General features: G+C 32.5%; 1 protein-coding gene across 1 annotated transcript; it reads left to right on the top strand.

The window, feature by feature from the left end:
* The first annotated feature begins 12,715 nt into the window (after positions 1-12,715).
* On the top strand, positions 12,716-14,724 carry LOC125071951 (uncoordinated protein 58-like). Its single transcript, XM_047682397.1, has 2 exons — positions 12,716-13,442; positions 13,718-14,724. Exons 1-2 carry the CDS (start codon positions 12,716-12,718, stop codon positions 14,521-14,523), a joined length of 1,533 nt encoding a protein of 510 aa, XP_047538353.1. The 3' UTR covers positions 14,524-14,724.
* The last annotated feature ends 8,705 nt before the right edge of the window (positions 14,725-23,429 follow it).

The raw sequence follows: 23,429 nt of genomic DNA, 5'->3' as shown, positions 1-23,429 counted from the left end.
AACATCCCGTTTTAAATACTGTTAGTAATAAAATAACCATTTTAATTTAAAATCTTATATATTTCAATTAATCAAAAATGAAACTACAGAGATGATAATTTTTATTAATTTGAAAATATTTCATATTTTAAAGTTCTATCACGTACATCATAAAACATGTAACAGGTTTGGATGAAACCGTACGTATAATTCATCTAATTAACAGCATCGGCCGCGTGTCTATGACGAATGTTCAAACTAATTTTAATTAAGTTTAATTTTATTTATATTTAATTAACGTTCGGCAAACTGACCAAGTTTGTAATTGATGTCATTCGAATTTGGTTTCATTTAAATAATTATTGAAATATTCATTGATTTGTTTTTGTTATGGACATTTAGGACTAATGTCCTTTTTACACAGCTAATCATAATGGAAATTTAAATCAAATCAAAATATTTTCATACAAATTGGCTTAAAAGAAACCACATTTGAATCGTGTAAATTAATCAATCGTGTAAATAATTCAATTAATTAATCGGTTCGGAAAGTAGATTCTAGCATTCTAGATTCATAGAACTGTAATAATAAGTACAACAATAACAAATATTTGCTGTTGCCGGCAGAATATATTATCAGCAGGCGATTAGAGGTACCAACCCAGACGTTCTTGCACGAAACCCCACCAAGTAAAGTTTTCTACTAAGATATAATCTTTGTAAATTGTTATTTAGAATAGACATTTTGTCGTTTATTTGATACTCTATGACCTTTTCTGTTTCTATCTCTGAAAATGTAGAAAAACTCAATACCTCTAATTGGCCCGAAACAAGTTCGGGGATTTGTAGCGTTATAAACTAGCTTCTAAATAATTGGGGCTTCTAAACGTACCCATAAGTCATGATATTAAACATATTTTGAGTTAGAAATTCGTAATAATAAATTATACAGTTAAACATCTGTCGCTAATAAAACACAAAATATGTGTGTGTTTTGACTGAAGCGATAATATATTCGAATAATACATCTAATTAAACATGAAACGTGTCACAATAACAAAGGACGAACTGGAAACACGCCCCAGATTTGTATTTTATTTAATTTTCGTTCATTCTTATATAACAGACTATATTATATTATAATTGTATAATAATGAGCCGAGGTGGCCCAGTGGTTAGAACGCGTGCATCTTAACCGATGATTTCGGGTTCAAACCCAGGCAGGCACCGCTGAATTTTCATGTGCTTAATTTGTATTTATAATTCATCTCGTGCTCGGCGGTGAAGGAAAACATCGTGAGGAAACCTGCATGTGTCTAACTTCAACGAAATTCTGCCACATGTGTATTCCGCCAACCCGCATCGGAGCAGCGTGGTGGAATATGCTCCAAACCTTCTCCTCAAAGGGAGAGGAGGCCTTTATCCCAGCAGTGGGAAAATTTACAGGCTGCTGATGATGTATAATAATATGAATTATAAATTCATATCCGACCGAGGCTTTAAAAAAGTCATCCTGTATTTATTCAACCTGACGGGTACTATTTTATTTTTATTAGAACAAATTAAGAAAAATATCATTTCATACATTTTTTTAATTGGTTCATAAATGAGGAAAATCTGAGGTAATCGAAAGAAAACAAATATATATGTTAACCTGATTCTTTTTTTTAAATTAACTTTTAATTACGTAAAAGTAAGTTTTTTTGTGTGATTCAACGGGGATATCCTGCTACAGCAGGAAAAACCGCCGGCGAAAGTTGAAAAGAGTAGTTGTGCGAGGCAGAAAATACTTACTATTAACTTGGTAATACCACCCATAGACATTGACGTTGTCAGCAATTATTTTAACCATTCCTTACGTCGCCAATACGCTACCAACCTTGGGAATTAATATGTTGTATCTCTTGTCCCTTACGCTATCTCATTCGCACTTCAAACCGGATCACAACAACGAAGAATATCTGATGAGTGGGTGGTATCTACCTCGATGGCCTAACTCAAATCCCTACCACTAAGTAAAGGCTAAAGCCGGATTACGAAATCACACCACACAAACTTTGTTTTCGCTGCTTAAATCCGCACATCGTCAAATTTATATTAAACAACAAATACTTTACCGCGACAACTTTTAATCGCTTATGCGTGTACATACATAATTTTCAAGAGTTAAGAGTTAGACAAATGCAAAAATGAAAAAACCACGCGTTTTTTTTGCGCTGTGCAGACTAGCCCTTAGAGATAATTTAAATTTATTTTAATTTAGCTCAGTGTTGAGGCTGATAAATTTAATTTAATAAAAACTAAAGTGTGTTCTTATTATGCGATTACACGTCGTGTAAAATTGGCTTGAGAGTTCAGTTCGATATCATGATTCGTTCTCAATATGCGAGGTTAAATTCTGCAATATATGTAATAGAATAAGGTCTTCAGTTTCCTCAAAAGATGAGGAGACTTTACCCAGAAGGCCTTATTTAAAAATAATGTAGAAGAAAGTGGAATATAAACAGAAAAGTGGGAACAGTGAATACGTGATATTCGGTCGTGTCGTTTTCTTATAGGTATAAGTGGCTTGACGCTCAAGAATGGAACGTATGCAATATGCATTAAAAATGAGTGTAATAGGGCCGTAGCTCCTGAGTAATTCAATTATTCTATATCACTCTAAAAAAAGTTTACATGTTATAACGTAAAATAAATATTTCTTTATATTTACTTATTTTAACATATAAAAAATCTAAAATGTTCGATAGTTGTAATTTTTTTTTGCTATCCGTACAACTAACCTGTACAATACATTGTATGATCAACCTCAGTTTACCGGAATGTTTTCGAACATTAATACGTATCGTTTTAAATACATTAGAATAGACTGATGACCGCAAATTAACTCGCGTAATAATGGCGTATAATTAGCTATTATAATAGCTTACAAAACGCAAAACCGCTGTAATTACGATATACGAAGCCTGTTCATCATTAGTACAGTCAGCAGAAAAATAAACGTTTACTTTTATTAAGATGCCAATTTCAATATCTGATTACCCGAATTAATTAAGTGTGGCTGAAAAAATCTTAAGCATTTTAAGTAAATTTTCTGTCAAATATTAATTGTTATTAAGAAATTTTAATAATAAAATATATTTTTTTACTTAATAAAGACCTGAATTAATTTAGATTGGCAGAAAAATTCATAAGCATTTTAAGTAAATTTTCTGTCAAATATTAATTGTTGTTAAGAAATATTAATATTAAAATATATTTTTTTTTTACTTAATAAAGACCTGAATAATTTTTTGTAAGCATGTCATCCAATAATTATTTACATACATACATACATACATACTTACACACATACAAAGTTATAATTTTATATTAAATACGTAATACGATTTAATTTCCGTTACTGTGATAAGCAATCTGTCAACCTGATGGTACAATTATATCATTATTTTAATAATTATTTTTTTCCAAGAACGAATATGTTAACAAATGTTGACGATGTTGATTAGAGAAATATCTGTTATTTTTTTTTTATTTAAATCAACAACCTAATATAAAGGAACGATCAAAAATAAATTTATTTATTATTGAAAACCTTAAACTTAATATTATAAATTTAAAATTAAATTAAAAAGAGAAAAGAACTATATTCTGTCTTTCTCTTTATTCAAGTCTTTGATGTTTACAATAAGATATAGGGCTACATATTGCTTCGGACGAAACGTCACTCAGGATTTTTTGTTCTGATCACGTATCTTGAAGTGCTACGCGTTAGGTAATTTGACAAGAAATTGTTCGCATTGTGTATATACACTATCTGCGATGGTATTTTCTGACTTTTTTTTATTGTTTAAAATAGGTATATAAGCCGGTAAATTAGACACCTGATGGTAAGAATGTACCACTAAACTTAAGAACTAAGATTTTACTCTTGGTGGCAGGGCTTTGTGCAAAGCCCTAGATAGGTACTCATCAGATATACTACCGCCAAACAATAATATTTTTTATTCCGGTTTGAAGGGTGAGTGAACCAGTGTAACTAGAAGCACAAGGGTAATAACATCTTAGTTCCCAATGTTGGTGGCGCATTGGCAATGTAAGGAATGGTTAATATTTCTTGCAGTGCCATTATCTATGGACGGTTATAACTTACCGTCAGGTGGCCCATATGCTCGTCCGCCAACCTATGCTATAAAAAAATGTCTCTTGTGCCTGTAGTTCCACCGGCTTTCCATTTACCTTTCAAAACGGAACACAACAATGCTAAGTGTTAAGGATTGTTGTTTGCCAGTACAATATCTGATGAATGAGTTCTACCCAGACAGACTTACCTAGCTTGACCTTGACACCTAGTTTCTCTCAGTTGAAGCGCCCTGTGTGGACTAAGTCGAAATTATAATAGAGAGATAACAATAGGAAGACAAACTTTGTATTATTGCTCATGGAACAACTACAAAACATAAAAATGGCCACGAGTGACCCAATATTAAAAAAGTCGGGTTCAAAAAATAAATCGACACGTCAGGTGATAAGGATTGTTTTGCAACAAAATAATGCACGATTTAAGTAATACACTTTGATAAAGGAAGCTTTGCTGGAACAATAAAAAAAACGACGTTCGTAGCACAACAATTGTGCGTTCCCAACACTAAATTACTGTAGTGACGTCATATTTACTTACGGTATAATATTTGTCTGTGGGAATAACTTAGTACTGACATTGTATTGTTACGAATGACATAAAAACTATACTATACTTAACTGACCAATTGGCACTTCTTTTTACTCGTTGGTCTAGTGTGGAGATATGAGGCCGCAGATACAGAGGCACTGTGTTTAAACCGCAGTTAGAACAGATACAAAGCTATTGAGTTTTTCTGATAAAAATTCTGAGTAGCCCGGAGCTTGATCATTCCCGTGCCGCTGCCATTGACCAATGACTTGAATTATTTTTGGTCGCGTTAGATAAATTTTGGTCCGAAAAACTTGTGCGTAGTTAAGTAGTCTCATTTGAGGTTAGCCGTCGTGGCTGAAATCGTGGCTATATTTATCATATAGATCTTGTGGCTATTAAAAAAAATCCGTTAAGTCAGGCTGTTCGACATAAGTCAAATAGGAAATGGAATATATCTTCCAAAATTGGAACGGTTTTAAAATGTAATGAAAAATGGATATTTACTAATAAACAGGAATCATGATCTTTTTTATTCACATTAATTAAGCAATAAAATTAATACATATAATTATAATATAATTAAATGTTCATTTTATAAAATTTTAGTATGAGAAAATCTTAAGCTATAATTTAAGCGCTGAGGTTTCGTCCAGTTCCGCGGTCACTTGGAAGGTCAATTCAAATTGACATCTGGAAAAGTTTGTGTACTCAGCGAGGCAAGATGGTTTTTCACCTTAAACTATACAAGGCGAAAATTCTTCCTCACATGGAGTACTGCTCTCACCTCCGGGCGGAAGCAGTACTAGTACCAGCGAATTATCAACGACCAAGCCCTATCCGACCGGCTTGATCCTTTGGCTTTGCATAGAGATTTTGGATCACTCTGAATCTTCTATGCCATTTATCCGGGGAATGTTAAGAGTAATTGCTGTGATTAATTCCGACTGCTGATTTTTACCTTCGGACATCGCGCCAGAATTCGAAATTTCATCATACTTACATAACTGTACACATTTTGTTTGTTATATATACAAAACCATGATTTTGAACACATTATATTATGTATATAAGGAATTCTAAGGCGAAACTATCACATAGTTATAATAAATTAAAAAAACTAAACTATTATATATTTATAATGGTGTTTATTGATGAGATAAAATTATTAAAAACTCATATTTTACCTTCATTGACGTAAATATGTAATTAAGATTACTATCAGCTAAGTTCCAGTTCCAGTCCCTCAATTCCAACTAACAACAGAGATTTATAATATAAATTATATCTATTTGTATTACACCGATCTCCCCATTTTATATTTGTATCATTGGTTGAAGAGAGGTTTTTAATATTTCATTAATACTATTATGGCCCGTAGATGGGGGAAGGTGATTGGTATCCTTATGTCTTTTACTGTATCCCTGACAACGTGTACGCATTATGACATGATGATCTAAGGTCTAAAATAGTAAAAAACAAACAGACAAATAAACAAATTAACTTTTGAATTTAAAATATTAGAGAGGGATGAAACATACAACAATAAAATATAGTTCATCTACCTCCATCCTTTTCTTTCATCTAATTTTTCCCTTGAGTTGAGTAATATAACTATAGTATTGAGTCGTTATAACTAATTTGTATGTTTATTAATGTCAGCTTTTTGTTTTAAGTTTGAACATTATGCCTCACATACTTCCTATTTGTTTCAAGATTGGCTGGAAGACCTTTGACATGTCTGCATTATTGCCACCTTTGCATAATTTGTGCTAATAAATAATAAATAACTCCTTTTAAATTAGATGTGATGTCCCTTGTATCTTTAATTACATTGGTCTTCTTATTCTTCTCATCTGAAAGATAATACAAATTACTGATATCGCAAACTGAGTCGTATGTTGTGACGGCAAATGGCATGACGGTCTCTCAAGCCGGTATTCCGCTGCTTCAACGCCGCTATTTATTTCCTTGTATGTGTGTGGCTCGTCTATTGTATACTTCGTTGCTGTATATTAATACAATGTTTTACTAACGACCTCTGTATTTTTATTCAATTGAACTATTGTTTATTTATAGGTTTTGTTCACTTAGAAATTATTTCAGTAATCATCAATTGAGATGTAGCAAATTGCCTAGGCCTCCCATAAGAGCTATTTTCTTTGACATTTTTCATAAACGGTATTGATGGCTTTAAAAAAAAACGAAATGAATGTGTAACTATATTCGGATTTCAGAAATCATAGCTTAATAAACTTTATTTAAAAATTATTTACGTAGATTACATTTCTGACTGTTCACATAACGTTAGCAGAACACCGAACAATTTTCGTTTTATTTAAGGTCAAACATGCTATGTTCAGAGAATAGACACCGGATTAAACAAAAAGGGTATATTGAAGTTAATTACTTCAAACTGACTATTTAAACTAAGTTGACTTTCGACCACATTCCATTTCTACCCCGAAGGTGGTTTCGCATAAAATTATATCATGAAAGAGGTATACAGTTTTGAAACTTTAATTTTAATTCATAAAGGCAAAAGTTATTACGACATTTAATAAAGCCGGATCCCTTTCGATAAATAAATAAATATTAATATCTCCATTGACATGACTTAACTCGAGGTGCAATTGTTAAAACCGATATCCGATGGCAAATCCGAATGTGGTTCATTAGCGGTCAATCATATTACATTTATTGAGTATTGGTGAACAATGTGTATTCAAAATTTGCAATGAATTTACGTTGTTTATGGAATATTTAATGAATTCAATAACACTGGCCTTACTTAAAATTCGATATTTAAAAGAAGAAGTCGATATTGTTCTATTAATCACGCGGCTTGAGTAATAAGCGGTTAAGAATACTTAACATGTTTTCTTTAATAAGCTAAGAGCTTGTAGTCGAGGAATCAAAATTATAGCTTCAACTGACACTGTTATATTTACTCCTATGAAATGTTACGATTTACGTGAAAATAATGCCTCGTTGGTCTGGCGAGCTGCTATAAGTTAAAGTTAGTTTAAGTTCTTATAACTTTTTTCCACCCTCTCGAGGTTTAGGCGTTCTAAGCTGAGGTCAAGCTTCATAGTTGCCCTGAGGACACGAGAATTGTGAATCCTTAAGTGGGTTCCCAACATCGGAGTATATTAAAAAGTCATTCCGCCCGGTGACTCTGGCCGAGCCATTTGAGTCAGAGACAACATAAAATTAAAAAAAAAAACAACGTAGTGTGTGATAATAAAATAAAACGCTACCTTACTTTACTTGGTGGTGGCTTCATGCAAAGCCGTCTGGGTAGATACCACCCACTCGTAGATTCTAATATCAAAAAACAGTTCTTAATATCGTTCTATTCCGGTTTGAAGAGTCTCTAAGTGACTCACTAAGTCAGTGTAACTACAGGCACATAAGATCTCAGATCCCAAGGTTGATAGCACATCGGTGATATGAGAGATGATCAAAATTTGAATGGCCACAAAACCATTGGTTCACGACTAAAAATAATTGTTAATATATTATTTCAGAAATACGTGAATTACATGTGCATGAATCGAACTTGACAATAACATTTCGCATGAATAAACACAGAGAGAAACCTTTGGTCTATATAATGCAAGATATTCGACTAAATACTCGACTTCGTGATAATTTGTTAGTTCCGTCTAGGTCCAATCCACTAACCATATTAATTCTACTTCAAGCAAAATTATTAGTATTTCCGTGTTCTGAATTATATGGTGCATTAGCAGCCCGTAAATGTCCCACTGCTGGGATAAAGGCCTCCTCTCCCTTTGAGGAGAAGGTTTGGAGCATATTCCACCACGCTGCTCCAATGCGGGTTGGCGGAATACACATGTGGCAGAATTTTGTTGAAATTAGACACATGCAGGTTTCCTCACGATGTTTTCCTTCACCGCCGAGCACGAGATGAATTATAAACACAAATTAAGCACATGAAATTTCATTGGTGCCTGCCTGGGTTTGAACCCGAAATCATCGGTTAAGATGCACGCGTTCTAGCCACTGGGCCATCTCGGCTCTTTTATATTATATGGTGAGTGAGCCATAATAGATATTAAATATCTTCGTTCATAATGTCGGCCGAGCATTATAAGTGAGCAGATTGATTAAAATTTCTTAGTGTCATAGATAATATATTAGCATATTCCTTTTTGGAATGCTTCCTGTCTGTTCTTTTACGCGGCTTACAGTAGAATTAACTGGCAGAGAACCTCACGTAAATCAAAAGGATATTGGTCCAGGAAACCTTTCCCTCTCTCTTCCTCTTTCTCTCCGTCTCTTTCTATTATAAACAGTATTGTATAATATTATTTAAACTTATTTTTTGTTCTTGTTATAATTCACACATTACACATGGGATTTTTAATAATAATATTCTCGTTGTCGTTTAATTATTTACAAACGTTGATAATTCATTTGATTGTGTCTGTCATATGTTATGTAATAAATAAATAAATAAATAAATAAATAAATATTGGACAACATCACATACATTACTCTGCTCCCAATGTAAGTAGCAAAAGTACTTGTGTTATGGAAAATCAGAAGTAACGACGGTATCACAAACACCCAGACCCAAGACAACATAGAAAACTAATGAACTTTTTCTACATCGACTCGGCCGGGAATCGAACCCGGGACCTCGGAGTAACATACCCATCAAAACCGGTGTACACACTACTCGACCACGGAGGTCATATACTTCGTTGGAACCGTGTGTTCCACGACTCCTCTCTTTTTTAATACAAATACCTACTTATATCTTATACAAATACAAATACCTACTTATATCTTTGAGAATAATTTATTTAGTGGTAGGGCTTTGTGCAAGCCCGTCTGGGTAGGTACCACCCACTCATCAGACATTCTACCGCCAAATAACAGTACTCTGTATTGTTGTGTTCCGGTTAGAAGGGTGAGTGAGCCAGTGTAATATCACAGGCACAAGGGACATAACATCTTAGTTCAAAAAGTTGGTGACGCATAGGTGATGTAAGGAATGGTTAATATTTCTTACAGCGCCTTTGTCTATGGGCGGTGGTGACCACTTACCATCCAGTCCGCCAACCAAAGCCATAAAAAAATCTAGATATCTTCATTGCTTACTCTCACAACCTACTGAAACAGCAAATATGACAAATTCAGGAAGAGTTAGGGCGGAGTGTCAACAGTTTTAGGTGCTTAACTGCAAAGTTCAGCTACTGAATAACTTAATAAACATTATATCATTAGTAAAAAGGAAGAGCTTAAGCACCAAAATGGTACTATAAGGAAATGACGTTTAAAGTTTTTACTTAAAATCTCAATTTCCAAAAGTTGCAAGTTGCAGTCTGTTTGTATAGAATGTGCGTGATACTTTAATCTCTTCTGTTCTATTGGCTAAGCTCCTTTAAAAATGGTTACCATGGGCTAAATCAATCGATTGATCCGTGTGATCGGAGCGTTCATATTCTCAGTCCCCGATAATTAATTCCCAACAATTATCCACTTAACTGGTCAATCTATATATATATATATATAACTTTTGTTATTTTTGTATTTTCACTAGAGTAGCTTGGTGCGGTAAGCACTCAATTCTGATCTTCAACAAGGCACTGCCTCACTAAAATATTTCAGAAATTTAATAACAATTTAACTTAAATTAAAACATAGTGAATTGTAATCATTGTCTTAAAATTAATTGTCTTTGTTTATTTGAATTAAAGAACTTATTAATTATGCTTAATATTATCGTTATCATCAGAAAATCTGAATCCACTGTTGGAAATATCACTGCTGGTCCCAAGATGCATCAAAGTTCCTGTACAGTCGTTTCCAATCATTTAATGGATTTATTATTATTATTAATCCCCATAGTAAGAAACGAGCCTTACAGTAGAAAAATGGGTTGATATTATTGATAGCCAAATCTAGCTCTGTAAGCTCATAGGTCAAATCAAATATCGCGAATAGAGAGAGAGAGAAAAGATTGTACACATAAAAAAAAAAACTGTTTGTCTTCATTCCTATATCCAAAAACTTTCGAAATGCACTATCAACAATATAGTAGAAAAGAATATTTCCTATAGAAAAATAATAGTTACTATATGATAATGCGATAACTGAGACTTATACGTCTCAGAGACATATAGGTATGATGACAAACAGATTTATTTTTATGTGTACAAAGTCTGAGTTAATGCATTATCATATAGTAACTATATTTTTTTCTACTATTTTGTTTACCGATATACATAGCCTTATAAATTAAATATTAAATAATATTAGACTGTAGATTTTAACGAGAAATACTGGCTAGTAACTCTGTAACTATCACTTTTTATGAATATTAATTTACATGTACCTAACAGCCATTATTCTATCAAATACTCAATTTTAACAGTCATGAGCAATCATGAGTTGTAATTGTGTAGGAAAAAGTCCAAAGAATAAGTCTATTTCGAAATAAAGATATAAACGGTCAAAAGGTTTAACCCTAAATCATGAGTGTGTCAGATTCTTTAATCAACGTTTTCATTTCTCTTCCCCGCTGCGAAGGTGAAAATAAAAATCAATCCATCAAAATATCAATTTTCTCGGCTTTCCTTCATAAGGTGTGTGAACTTACCTTCATAAGGGGTTCCTTGAGAAAACGTAAAATATTTTTTTATTCATGACGTGCTATCAACGTTCCCTTCTTGAGATCCTCGCGCGAAATCGAACCGATTGTACGTGTCTTGAAAACGGATTTGTACTATTTTTGTGTAAATTATTAAAATAAATATACATAATATGTAAAGTTTGTTCGAAATATTTTGGAAAAAAAATTACTATTCACTCAAGCTCAAACAAAAATGATCGAATAAAACAATGTTTTTTATTCATTCATTTTTAAATAAAAGGCGTAATAAACTAGGTATGATTTAATTTTAGCGCGTTATGTCTAATCGAATTAAAACATCCATTTAATAATAATGAATATTTTAATATTGTACAAATCGTGACCGCGTGGAATGGAGACAGGAATGCCAGCAGCATTTCCTCGTAGAATCGCAATTCCGATCCTCTGGGCAAAAAATATATAAATATAATAATATAAATTAATTGGATACAGCGTTGTGTCTCCACTTCTCTGTCTCTCGATAATCTTTCCGGATATAACGTCTTGCCTACAACCAGCACTGGGCCAGCGTGGTGGACTATGCCTCACTTTTTCAATTGTGAGGCCCTTTCTCAGATTTGCAGAGTTATAGTCAACCTTCTTGTTTGACATAGATAAATCATTTTTATGTAATTATCTATTTTACGTTAAATTCATGTTGTGTCTAAATCGCTTAGATTTTTATCTTAATAAAAAAATTAACACGAATGCGTCCAGAATTAAAATTACATTATTAAGTAAGTTTCCTCCACCCTATCAATTAAAGCCTCGTTGGATGCAAATAAAAAAAAAAATGTTATCACTGATTGTTCTTTGTACTGAGAAGCCTAAATATTAGTGTTTGTATTTCTATCTTGATAAAGTATGACTACGTCATTATCTTTCATCCATTATTATGGAATTTTGTAAATTTTCCAGGGCCTACTCATACCCAGCCTACCATTTGAAAATTTTCAGTTTCATATAACTCAATTCATCCCCAATTTAACACCCTCTGAAGGGTAATTAAGAAAAAGTACCAAACTTGTTTTGTACCAAATTTGAAAAGTTAGAAATTTATAAGTGTTTTTTTTTTTAAACGAATCCTTAGATTTGTAAGCGTACTTGGACAGTTATATATTTAATGTCCTGTTAATCTCTCGGCTGTTTACAATATAGAAAAAATATATAAGATACTTCGACAAACATTAATAAAAACTGTATTCTATATTTTTTCATTTATCGCTAATTTTTCCTCCGCATTAGAAGACGTTGAATAGTGATCTCCTATTTAGGAAAAAACATATCTTTGTGAAGTACCTATTTGTATTAATATGACATAAATTATTGTTTCAGATGAAATCCACTAAGAAGAGATAGTATTATCGAAGAACAAAGTTTGAATATAAATAACAAAAATGGATATCAACCATGTAGTATTGGATAAAGAAGCGATCAACCGTTTCGAACAGTATACATTGGCTAAACCCAATCTCAATGGAGCAATTCCTTTGGACAAATGCCAAGACGCCGATTCAATGGCATCTAATAGTAAAAAGAGAACTCAAACTTCGCGGCAGAAAGTTGTGTGTTGCTTTTGTTTTAAAACAACAAAGTACCGAAGAAAACAATTCATTATCGGCTGCCTAACAAATGGCGTAATATTTTCAGTTTTATTGGCATATACGTTTCTAGGTTCAGTCATATTTTTAGCAATAGAAGGTGGTGTAGAAGTTCCTGCTCGACCTAGGATACTTCCAGATAAACAAAAAATAACACACAAAGATAGTAATACAAATAACAAAGAAATAGAGGAAGATAATGATTATAGAAATTTAACGTTATCTGCGAACTATTTCTGGGACGCGAGAAGCAAAGCCGTTGAAAATATCTGGGAAATAACAGTCTCGTTAAATATTTTATACAGAGAAAATTGGACGCGGTTAGCTGCACAGGAAATTCTGAAGTTTCAAAATGAGTTGATGCAAAGAGTCACGACAGAAATGGCGTCGCAGTATGGCGTCAGTTACAGAGAAATGGCGCTGGGTGAATTTACCGGGAATGACATTAGCAACCATTACGAAGAGCACGAATGGAATTTGGCGCTGGCATTTTTCTACTCGTTAACTGTTTTAACGACAATTGGTGAGTTTAATAAGTCTCTGTTTATATTATGGGTTCGTTAAAAAGTTCTTAAGAAAAACATTTTTTTTTATATGCCATTAAGTAAAGCCATCAGTATAAATATATTTCTAAATTACTATATTAAGGTAATAGACACAGTTAAAGCTTTTGATATAATGACACAAATAATTAATTAGTATTATAGTGAAAACCGTAGGTAAATTTGCGATATTTCGTGATAATTACAACTGATATGTTTATTTCCGTCATATAAAGAAGTTGAAATTTTTTTACAGGTTACGGTAACATCGCTCCCAGGACCGTAATGGGGAAAAGCGTCACCATTGCTTATGCTCTTGTTGGAATCCCATTAACACTTGTATACCTTTCAAGCGTTGGATCTTTGCTATCAAAGATGGCAAGAAGTGTTTTCAGTAGAGCACTATGCTGCTGTCTCTGTTCAAACTGCGGCTACTGTTGCTATGATGAACGAAGAATGGCAGAAAAAGAGAGAAGAATGAAACTGAAAAGACAACAAGAGGAAATGCTCAACAGTCAAAATACAAGTAAAACTCCAACAGAAGAATGCTACGTATTAAAAGCAGACAGTCAAAAGGACTCAATATCGGAGAGACCTACAACTAGTACGGCAAAAGAAGATGTCATCAGCTGGCCAGACACTGATTCCAAATTATCAATGCATGGACTCAGTATTTTAGCTCCTGTTTTTCTTTGTCTTGGAGCAATTTTTATTTACATATCAATAGGAGCTGTTGTGTTATTTAATTTAGACAATATGAGTATTACGGATGGTTTTTATTTTTGCTTTATGACTTTAAGCACAATCGGTTTTGGTAATATTATTCCAGGAATGAGTTACACCACAATCAACGCTGTTAGATATTACACAATTAATTCCACTGTTTTGTGGTTCTGCTCGGCTTATACTCTAATTGGTCTGGCGTTAACTGCTATGTGTTTTGGTGTGATTCACGATGAAATAATATATCGTATAAAACATCAACAAAAAGAGTGGTCGCAAAAAAGCAACATTGTCAACGATGAGGTTAATATAAGCGAGGCTTATTATATGAGCTCCTGACAAATGTATAAAGGCAAATCCGAAAATTTGTACAGTATAATGGAAGATAGTTCTACAGTAGAACGTAATAGAGTTGAAATTGATAGTAGGGAAGTAGTATTAAGTGTAGATGAAATGACTTTAGCGATGGAATCAAGTGCAGATTTTCCGCCTCCACCGCCTGCAGAAGAAATCGTTGCTATAGTAACAAAGAAAGAACCTAAGAATGTGATGGGAAATATGGTAGCGTATAACGTATTACCTGAAATGCTTGATCATATTAACAAATAAATAAATTCGTATTTGTAAATAATATTTTTTACAATTTCTCTTTGTCGTTTGATTTACTGGCTGTGATTTCATTACAATCAAATGTATTACTTATCGTTTTGAAACAAACACTAACTATCGAATTTACTTTCATAAAATTGTAATCATTATAAAAAAAAAAACTATATGTACATTATTGTAAATATTACTTTAAATTTAGGTATAATTCTTATATGATGTGTGACATCTTTTATCGAAATCTGATTGTCAACTGTTAATATGATTTAGGTGTAAAAATTTTCATGTGAATAGTATCTTTGTAAAAATATCAATTTATTAAAAAATAAACAATTAAACAATACCTCTTGTATTATTTAAACAATCCTTTAATAAATTCGTAAATATTATGAACAAAAAATATACTAGTTAGTATAAATTAAAGCACGAGCTAAGATTAGACTATAAAACTATCTAATAATTAATTACTGAACTGAAATAAATCCTTAAAAATGTAATTTAGACTAAAATTGATGTTCTGTTTCTTAGGGAAAAAAATCTATCCCTCTTAATTAAAACTATTTGATATTGAGGCCTGGGTATAATCAAATATAATTGGGTCCTGGCCGATATTCTCACGAAAAGCGAACAATTCGTGAATATAATAAAAATAATCATTGAAACTCGAAGGTATAACAGAAATCGAAATTCTATCCATTATTTAAACCCAAAACAGTTAACGGGATCAAAACGAGCATTACGCTGTAAAGTCTTGGGATAATGGGATATTTTTTTTTTATAAACTGGCAGTTAACTCAACTATTAAATACGTGTAATTGACGTCAGATGCTGTGGTGTCGTTAAATATATATAAGTGACAATAAAACACATAATTACAGTAGTAGTCAATAAATGGCATTCTGTTGTCAAGGTTATGTTAACAACAAAAATAGATATAATAATAGAAAAATAATTTAAAACATGTTTTATGGCTATTTTTCCTCTACTCTGTTCCTCTCTTTCAAACAATGGACGAATCCTAATGTGTAGGAATTATTCGACAGTAAATTTTAAGGTGACTTTTGGTTGGCTCGTATTGGTTCAATGGTTCTCTCACCAATATTAATCACTAATAATTATTTTGTTACATAATAATAAAAGTATTTATAACCAAATATTGCCATTAATAAATTGAAGGCAAAGATTTGTCTCTAATAATATCTTAAAGGTTTCAAAATATCAGACATTAAAATCTCCGGTCCATATAAATTCGACCTATTAAGGCCATTGTCATTCAAGCCTTTTATTTGGAAGGGTTTGTCTTTATTTCAATCAAATTTGTAAGACCAAGTTAATTGAAATTTTATTAATGGCTTTTAAAATATCTTATTATAGTACTATATTGTTAGCATATTATATGATATTCTATTTGTTCAAGATGCACGTATATATTATGTGAGAATAGGTGTTGGTTTATCCATTTGATAAGATTAATAGACTTCAACACCGTTTGACCTTGAAAGTTGCCCCATATATATTTTATTACATGGAGATTTTCTTTAAGCAGACCAGCTTATTAGAGCTTACCTGTAGATGGCGCTACTGGAAAATATAGGGTTGCTGGGTTTTGATAGAAAGACAAATTTTAAAGGCACAATCTTATTAAAATTTCCTCAAGCTAATATCAGACATAATATGATGGAATCTATTCGGATGGAGCTCCAAATAATATAATATAGAAAAAAAAATAAAACTTTAGCTTTTATTGATAATTTCCGACCTTGAGCCAATGTAATTTAAGTGCATAACTCCTTAAAACGATGTGAGTGAATGAGAACAAATACATTTAAATACTTTCCAAATTAAAACGTATGAATAGGTTTATATTAGTAAATGGAAAATTGTGTTTTTGACTGTAAAATAATAAACCCTAATCGACTGTGGTCCTATCTAGGATAACGTAGGAGAGCATTGAGGAGATCTAATTATTACAAAAAAAAAAAGAATGATTCAATAGGTCAAGGTTATATTGACTGTCAGGTAAAGTTAAAGTCTCATTTAGACCTCTATAGAGGTCGTTTACGTCGTTCACAAACTTCATCTTTAGTTCGATGAAAAAAAGCAGTACTAGGTAGTTTCTTGAAAAAACACACTCAGTTTCTAAGTCCCTATTGCGAACTTGTGTAACAGTAGGTAGATACTCTTTCAATTTCCTAGATTTTTTTGTTTTAAAACCAGAACCTCTGGGTCAGCATGACAAGCCAAGTCACAAGGCAAATAAACTTTTTTTTTAATGAGGTCGACCTATTTATATGCTGGACGTATAGCAAAACTGATCTGTTTTATAAAACTAGAAATATATAAATAAAGCACTTCCATTTTTGTAAAAAAATATATAAATGATATCTACAAATCAAGTAACTGAGAACGTATACACTATACATTCGAGTGAAAATAATGAAACGTAATTCAAAGAGCGTTAATTATTAACATATCGCATTACAACCGTATCAAATTACATGCAAAATAAATATCTTACATTTACATAAATACCATAATACTCTTCTGTATAACTTATGTACATTTATCTTAATTAGTACAGTACTCTTTTCTATTAGAAAGCATTCAAATCTCAAACACTTGGCCTTAGACATCAAAATGGGCTATCGGACACACTATCTTAGGTTGCTTTATAGTGCAATCAATTATTATATAAAATTTAAGAGCTTTGTCAAAAAATCATGATAAATAAGATATTACTGAAAACAAGATAATATTAAAGATAAAAAATTGTTAGTATTTATTGATTTCTAGGTAGCATATATATAGCAAATTGGAGACCGCGTCTCGGCAAACGTAGTGTACGAGGTCCTCAGGCACGGTGGAGTGACGATTTGCGCAAACCGGCTGGCAGGAGCTGGATGCGAGTTGCCGAAGAAAAACCACAGTGGTGTGTATTTAGAGAGTCATATGTCCAGCAGTGGACGAATATGGGCTGATGATGATGGTATATAAAAAAATAATTGTACTTTACTGACACACTCTGTAATTAAAATTGAGGTTATTCTCGGTGGAATCCACTTTCCGAATCTGTAGTAGCTTTACATTTAATTCAACCCTGTAACATGACGATTCAAATATGCTTTTACGAGCCTACTTGAATAAAGAACATCGTGATTTAGATTTTGGAATACGATAATGTCAAGGTATGGGACCTTGGGCTGATGTATATTTCGGCCTATATTAATCTAATGTTTCGTAAAACTCAAAAACAAACAAAACAAATAACAAACTATAGCGATATTTACTAAAATCATTAAACATATAACAGACAACGCGTATCATTTAGCCAGTTTTAAACAGATCAAGAGTTCTCTCATGTAAATGTGAGTTTACACTGAATAAAACTGCATGTTTTTTGTTTTTAACTGTTCGTTTAACGCAAACTATTAGTCAGCTAAACGAATTTCACATGTTTCACTACGAGATAGTAATCGAGATACTATGAAAATTTATTCGTTTCGTATTATCTAAATTATAATAATGAGTCTTTTATTCAGATCTCTTAATATGTTACAATAAATTTAAATTAACAAAAACTAATGCTGGACCCTCACTAAATAAACCATTCAAACTAATATCTCTAGATCTGTTTGACTGTCGGCAAAGGCCTACTCCAACCTCCTCCTCCTCCTCCTCCTTTTCCATTCATCCCTTTCTTGGGTCATTCTGTTCCACATGACTCCTGCCACTTGTCTGATATCGTCATCTTACCTTGTATGCAGTCTACCTCTCTTCCTTTTGCCTTCTAACTAACTAACTATAACTCTCCTTTCGATCTAACTATAACTAAAATATCAAACTTCTGAATCATATATAAGTTTGATTCGTTTGTTTGAAATTTTAAATGATTATTTTATATAATCACTGTAAATCAAATTGATGCAAGGCCGTTTCGATATCTTGAATTTTTTCCACTCAACTTGCGATATAAATAAAGGATGTACGGCACCGATAGTGACCAAAACCACCTAAGTAGAAAAGTGGGTATTAGCGAGTTATGACACGGTGCGGTACTTCGATTTTTTTTCTGATCGTAAATTGAATCAGATTGTGGACGATTAACTTAATATGATAAATATTATTGGCAAAACTGCTCTGGAAACTCGAATCAATATTGATAAGAAGCTTGAATATTTTTAATTCATAAAAGTATATATTAGTTTTTGGTTGGCCAAGCTTCCAAAAACAAATATAATGTATTTAATACTAACATGTCATATTTCATGTCATGGTTATCCTATCATGTTCTTTCAATATCATTGAAGTAACACGGTACCAAAATTCGAATGGATAGGACGTACGAAAGGTAGTCAGATTCACTAATCAACTATTAAAGAGCTGATGACCTTCAAACGGATGAACAGATTTTCATGAAACATGGCAACACAAAAAAAAAACTAAGCGAAAATCGGTTCATCCGTTTGGGAGCTGCGAAACCACAGACAGATACACAGGCACGTTTAAATTATAACCCCCCTCCTTTTGCGTCGGGGTTAAAAAGTAGTCCTTCCTTGAAATTTGAAATTTTGTATAAAGCAAGTCGAGCTTGCTTAATAAATCGATTCACGTAACTTTGCAAGTAAACACAAGTTACTTTTGCATTTATAAAGAAACAAATTTAGGAAGGGGTTGCAGTACATGACGAAAATTAGTAAATTCAGTAAATATGAGAGAAGTATTCCTACTATAAGTGAAAGTAAATACACTATTTGTACTATCTAAAGTTTTGTAAATTTAGTAAAAATTTCACATAATTCTATGGACATAATTATATGACACTTCGTTTACTTTTCACGAAAGGTATGACGTAAATTTTCCTACGTAGAAACGTGTACTCAGTGTATTACGAAAGATGGTAAATTAAATTGCAGTTATACCCTCGAGCGAGTATTTTATTCGAATTTAAAACGACATAAGTGACAATAAAGTTGTTTATTTAAGTTTCTTATTGGGTTGTAATACGAATCAAGATATAATTTTTATAATCTTTGATACTTCGTTCTACGTTTAAACAAATATCGTAAAACAGTTCCTCTATCTCGGGGACAACCGATAAAGTTATTATAAATTTACTTGATGGTAGGCCTTTGTGCAAGTCTGGGTAGGTACCACTCAGTCATCATGTTATCTACCAATACGTAACAATAGTTGTATTGTGCTTCGGTTTGAATGAGCTTGTGTATCTATAGGTTCACGGGACATAACATCTCAAAGGTTGGTGGTGCATTGTCAAAGGAAATTATTGCACTTTCTTATAGGGTTAATGTCATAGATGGACCGATCACGTTTCACCTGGTGGCCTATTTCCCCGTCCAGAAAGACCCTGAATCTAACTATGAAGGCTATCTTGAAGAACGATGTACTACATTTACTGTATAGAAGTAAATTTAATTCGTATTTAGGAACATTTAAATAGCACAAAGTTGTGTTTCAGTTTAATTTTAGTGTTTGTTATTTAACTTGTGTTGCTTGTATTCAAAACGTAGTTTCATCGTGTGTCTCAGTATTTATACTAAGTAGGTATATAATGAGCTGAGATGGCCCGGTGGTTAGAACGCGTGTATCTTAACGTATGTTTACGGGTTCAAACACAGGCAAGTACTAGTGAATTTTCATATGCTTAATTTGGGTTTATAACTCTCGTGCTCGGCGTTGAAGGAAAACATCGTGAGGAAATCTGCATGTATCTAATTTCAACGAAATTCTGCCATATTTGTATCCACTGACCCGCATTGAAGCGGCGTGGTGGAATATGCTCCGAACCAACTCCTCAAAGAGAGAAGGGAGGCCTTAGCAACTGTGGGAAATTAGCAGGCTATTACTGTGTAGGTATTTATCTACTTTATATTGAAAGCCGCTTTATATCCGGTATTAATTACAATATCTATTCAAATATGACAAAATATTTATAAGACACGTTTTGCGCGGCACTCATTATAATTTAATCAAATCAAATCAAATCAAAAGCTCTTTATTTGGACATACACATTGTACAAATCATAAAATAAAATAAAAAATATACAAAATGACAAAAAACAGGAAAGAATGTGATGCCCAAATTGGTAAACCACTCAGCTTGTGTTGAAACCATTGTTAAATGAGCTTCAACGCTGGTATTCTGTGGTCGCCAGTAGCTACGTACGTCACGTCATAGGTAGCGAAAAAAATAATTGATAAAGTAACTAATTATAAATATACATATGTGTGGTACTATTTGAATGAAAGTGAACGCCCTAGTTATAGTCTAGACGCTCACTTGATCGTATTTAAAAGTAAAAGCTTACAGAATTGATCTGTATAGAGTGATGAATCTACTACACCAATCTACTACAGTACAGTACACTACAGTATCCACTTTATTAAAAACATGAAATGACTAAATCAACAGGCGTCCGTCAAACATATTTTCTTTTTATAAAAATATAGTTATCTATTCTGCAACCCCGGTTTCGCCTGCACGGAAAACAGTATAACTATAAGAGTAATACACATATGTAATTACAATATTACTGAAATAAAAAGTAACCTATGATACTTTTAAATAAAGTAGCTTCCGAACTATCGAATATTTCCTCTATAATTATTAAATTGAAAATTAAAAGCTTATAATATTTAATCGATCATAATCGCTATATTACGTATAATATAATATACATATATAATATACATATATATATATCATATATATATATATATATATATATATATATATGTATGTATGATAAAGAATATGCAATGAATAATAATATTTAAAATTGAAAATGAATAATAATTATTTTAAAAGAGCCGAGATGGCCCAGTGGCTAGAACGCGTGCATCTTAACCGATGATTTCGGGTTCAAACCCAGGTAGGCACCACTGAAATTTCATGTGCTTAATTTGTGTTTATAATTCATCTCGTGCTCGGCGGTGAAGGAAAACATCTTGAGAAAACCTGCATGTGTCTAATTTCAACGAAATTCTGCCACATGTGTATTCCGCCAACCCGCATTGGAGCAGCGTGGTGGAATATGCTCCAAACCTTCTCCTCAAAGTGAGAGGAGGCCTTTATCCCAGCAGTGGGACATTTACGGGCTTTTATTTAAAAAAACGTGAGGAAATAAATTGTTTTAGCTACATATTATGTAGTAAATAAGAGACACATTGGATTATTTTTTATTTTTTTTTGTTAATAAATATTGGACAACATCACATACATTACTCTAATCCCAATGTAAGTAGCTTAAAGCACTGGTGTTATGGAAAATCAGAAGTAACGATGGTACCACAAACACCCAGAACCAGTACAACGTAGAATATTAATGAAATTTTTCTACATCGAGTCGACCCGAACCCGGGACCTCAGAGTGGCGTACCCATGTAAACCGGTTTACACGCTACTCGACCACGGAGTTCGTCAAATTTTTTAATGTTTGGGAATAATTAAATGACAATGACAAAAAAATCCGTATTAATTAAAAACAATAGCAACAAATAAGTTTAAATTATATTATATTGAACCGATATATACAATAGAAAGATGAAGAGAGGGAAAGATTGCCTGGAGTTGGCGTGACGTATTTTCCTTACGTGACGATTTCTCAAAGCCTTAAAAGAACCTTCCCAAAGTAAACTAAATTAATGAATATATATATTTAAAAAACACAAGTACGTCAGTACAATTTTCCCTTCTTCCTTATGTTTAAACATTATTTATTATTTATAGCTATTAGACAGAATTCCAGGAGCATCCTAGCAAATTCTGATAAAGGATCTGATATAATGCTCTGAACTAATCCAACATCGAACAAATGTACTTTTAAATTAGTTAAGGATAACTTTCTCTGATTCTTAGTCTTGTTACATCAACAAGTGATACAGATCTTCGATACTTCCACACTTAAATAAAACTATATAACTAAGATTGCCATGTGGCGTTAAATTCAACGCTGGCATTCAGCCTTTGACCAGAAGTGTTCCAGTTTCTTAGAAAGACCTTTTCCCCATTTTTATGTTAATTTTTTTTTTACGTTTATTAAAATAGCCAGTATTATATTCTGTAATGTATATTATATTAGAATAACGTTAAGAACCTCGAATATTCATAGAATACTTTACAGGACCCTTAAAATATATAACATATAACAATACATAATTCAATGATATAGCGTAATTTGACATGTAATTATAGCCATAACAGCCTTATTGTATGCGCGTTAATTAATCCACTTGTTGAATTTAATATGAACGTCTCAAGAGAAATAATTATTACCGTTTCTATATGGTAGAGGATACTTATCATGAGTTTTTATTGCCACAAGATGCCGGAATACCGGAACATACAGTAGGAACTTGAAATGGTGATCGTTACTTTACGCAAAGTGTTCTTGATGATTTTTAAACGACTTGGAATGGTGCTTTGAGCGTGAGGATTTCTTTTTACATGTATTATCACAGTTGTATGAATATTTTTACTTAATATCGCCATTAGTTTCTGCGTTTTTTTTTATTTTTATTAATAGTTATAATGCACCGGACGGCAATGTCTGAAGATAAAGGAACAGATGTAACAAAAATAAAATGGCAAAAAAATCTATATACGGATAAATTATTATATA

The sequence above is a fragment of the Vanessa atalanta genome, chromosome 20 (assembly GCF_905147765.1).
Source record: "Vanessa atalanta chromosome 20, ilVanAtal1.2, whole genome shotgun sequence".
Lineage (NCBI taxonomy): Eukaryota > Metazoa > Arthropoda > Insecta > Lepidoptera > Nymphalidae > Vanessa > Vanessa atalanta.
This window is presented reverse-complemented; position numbering and strand designations above follow the sequence as displayed.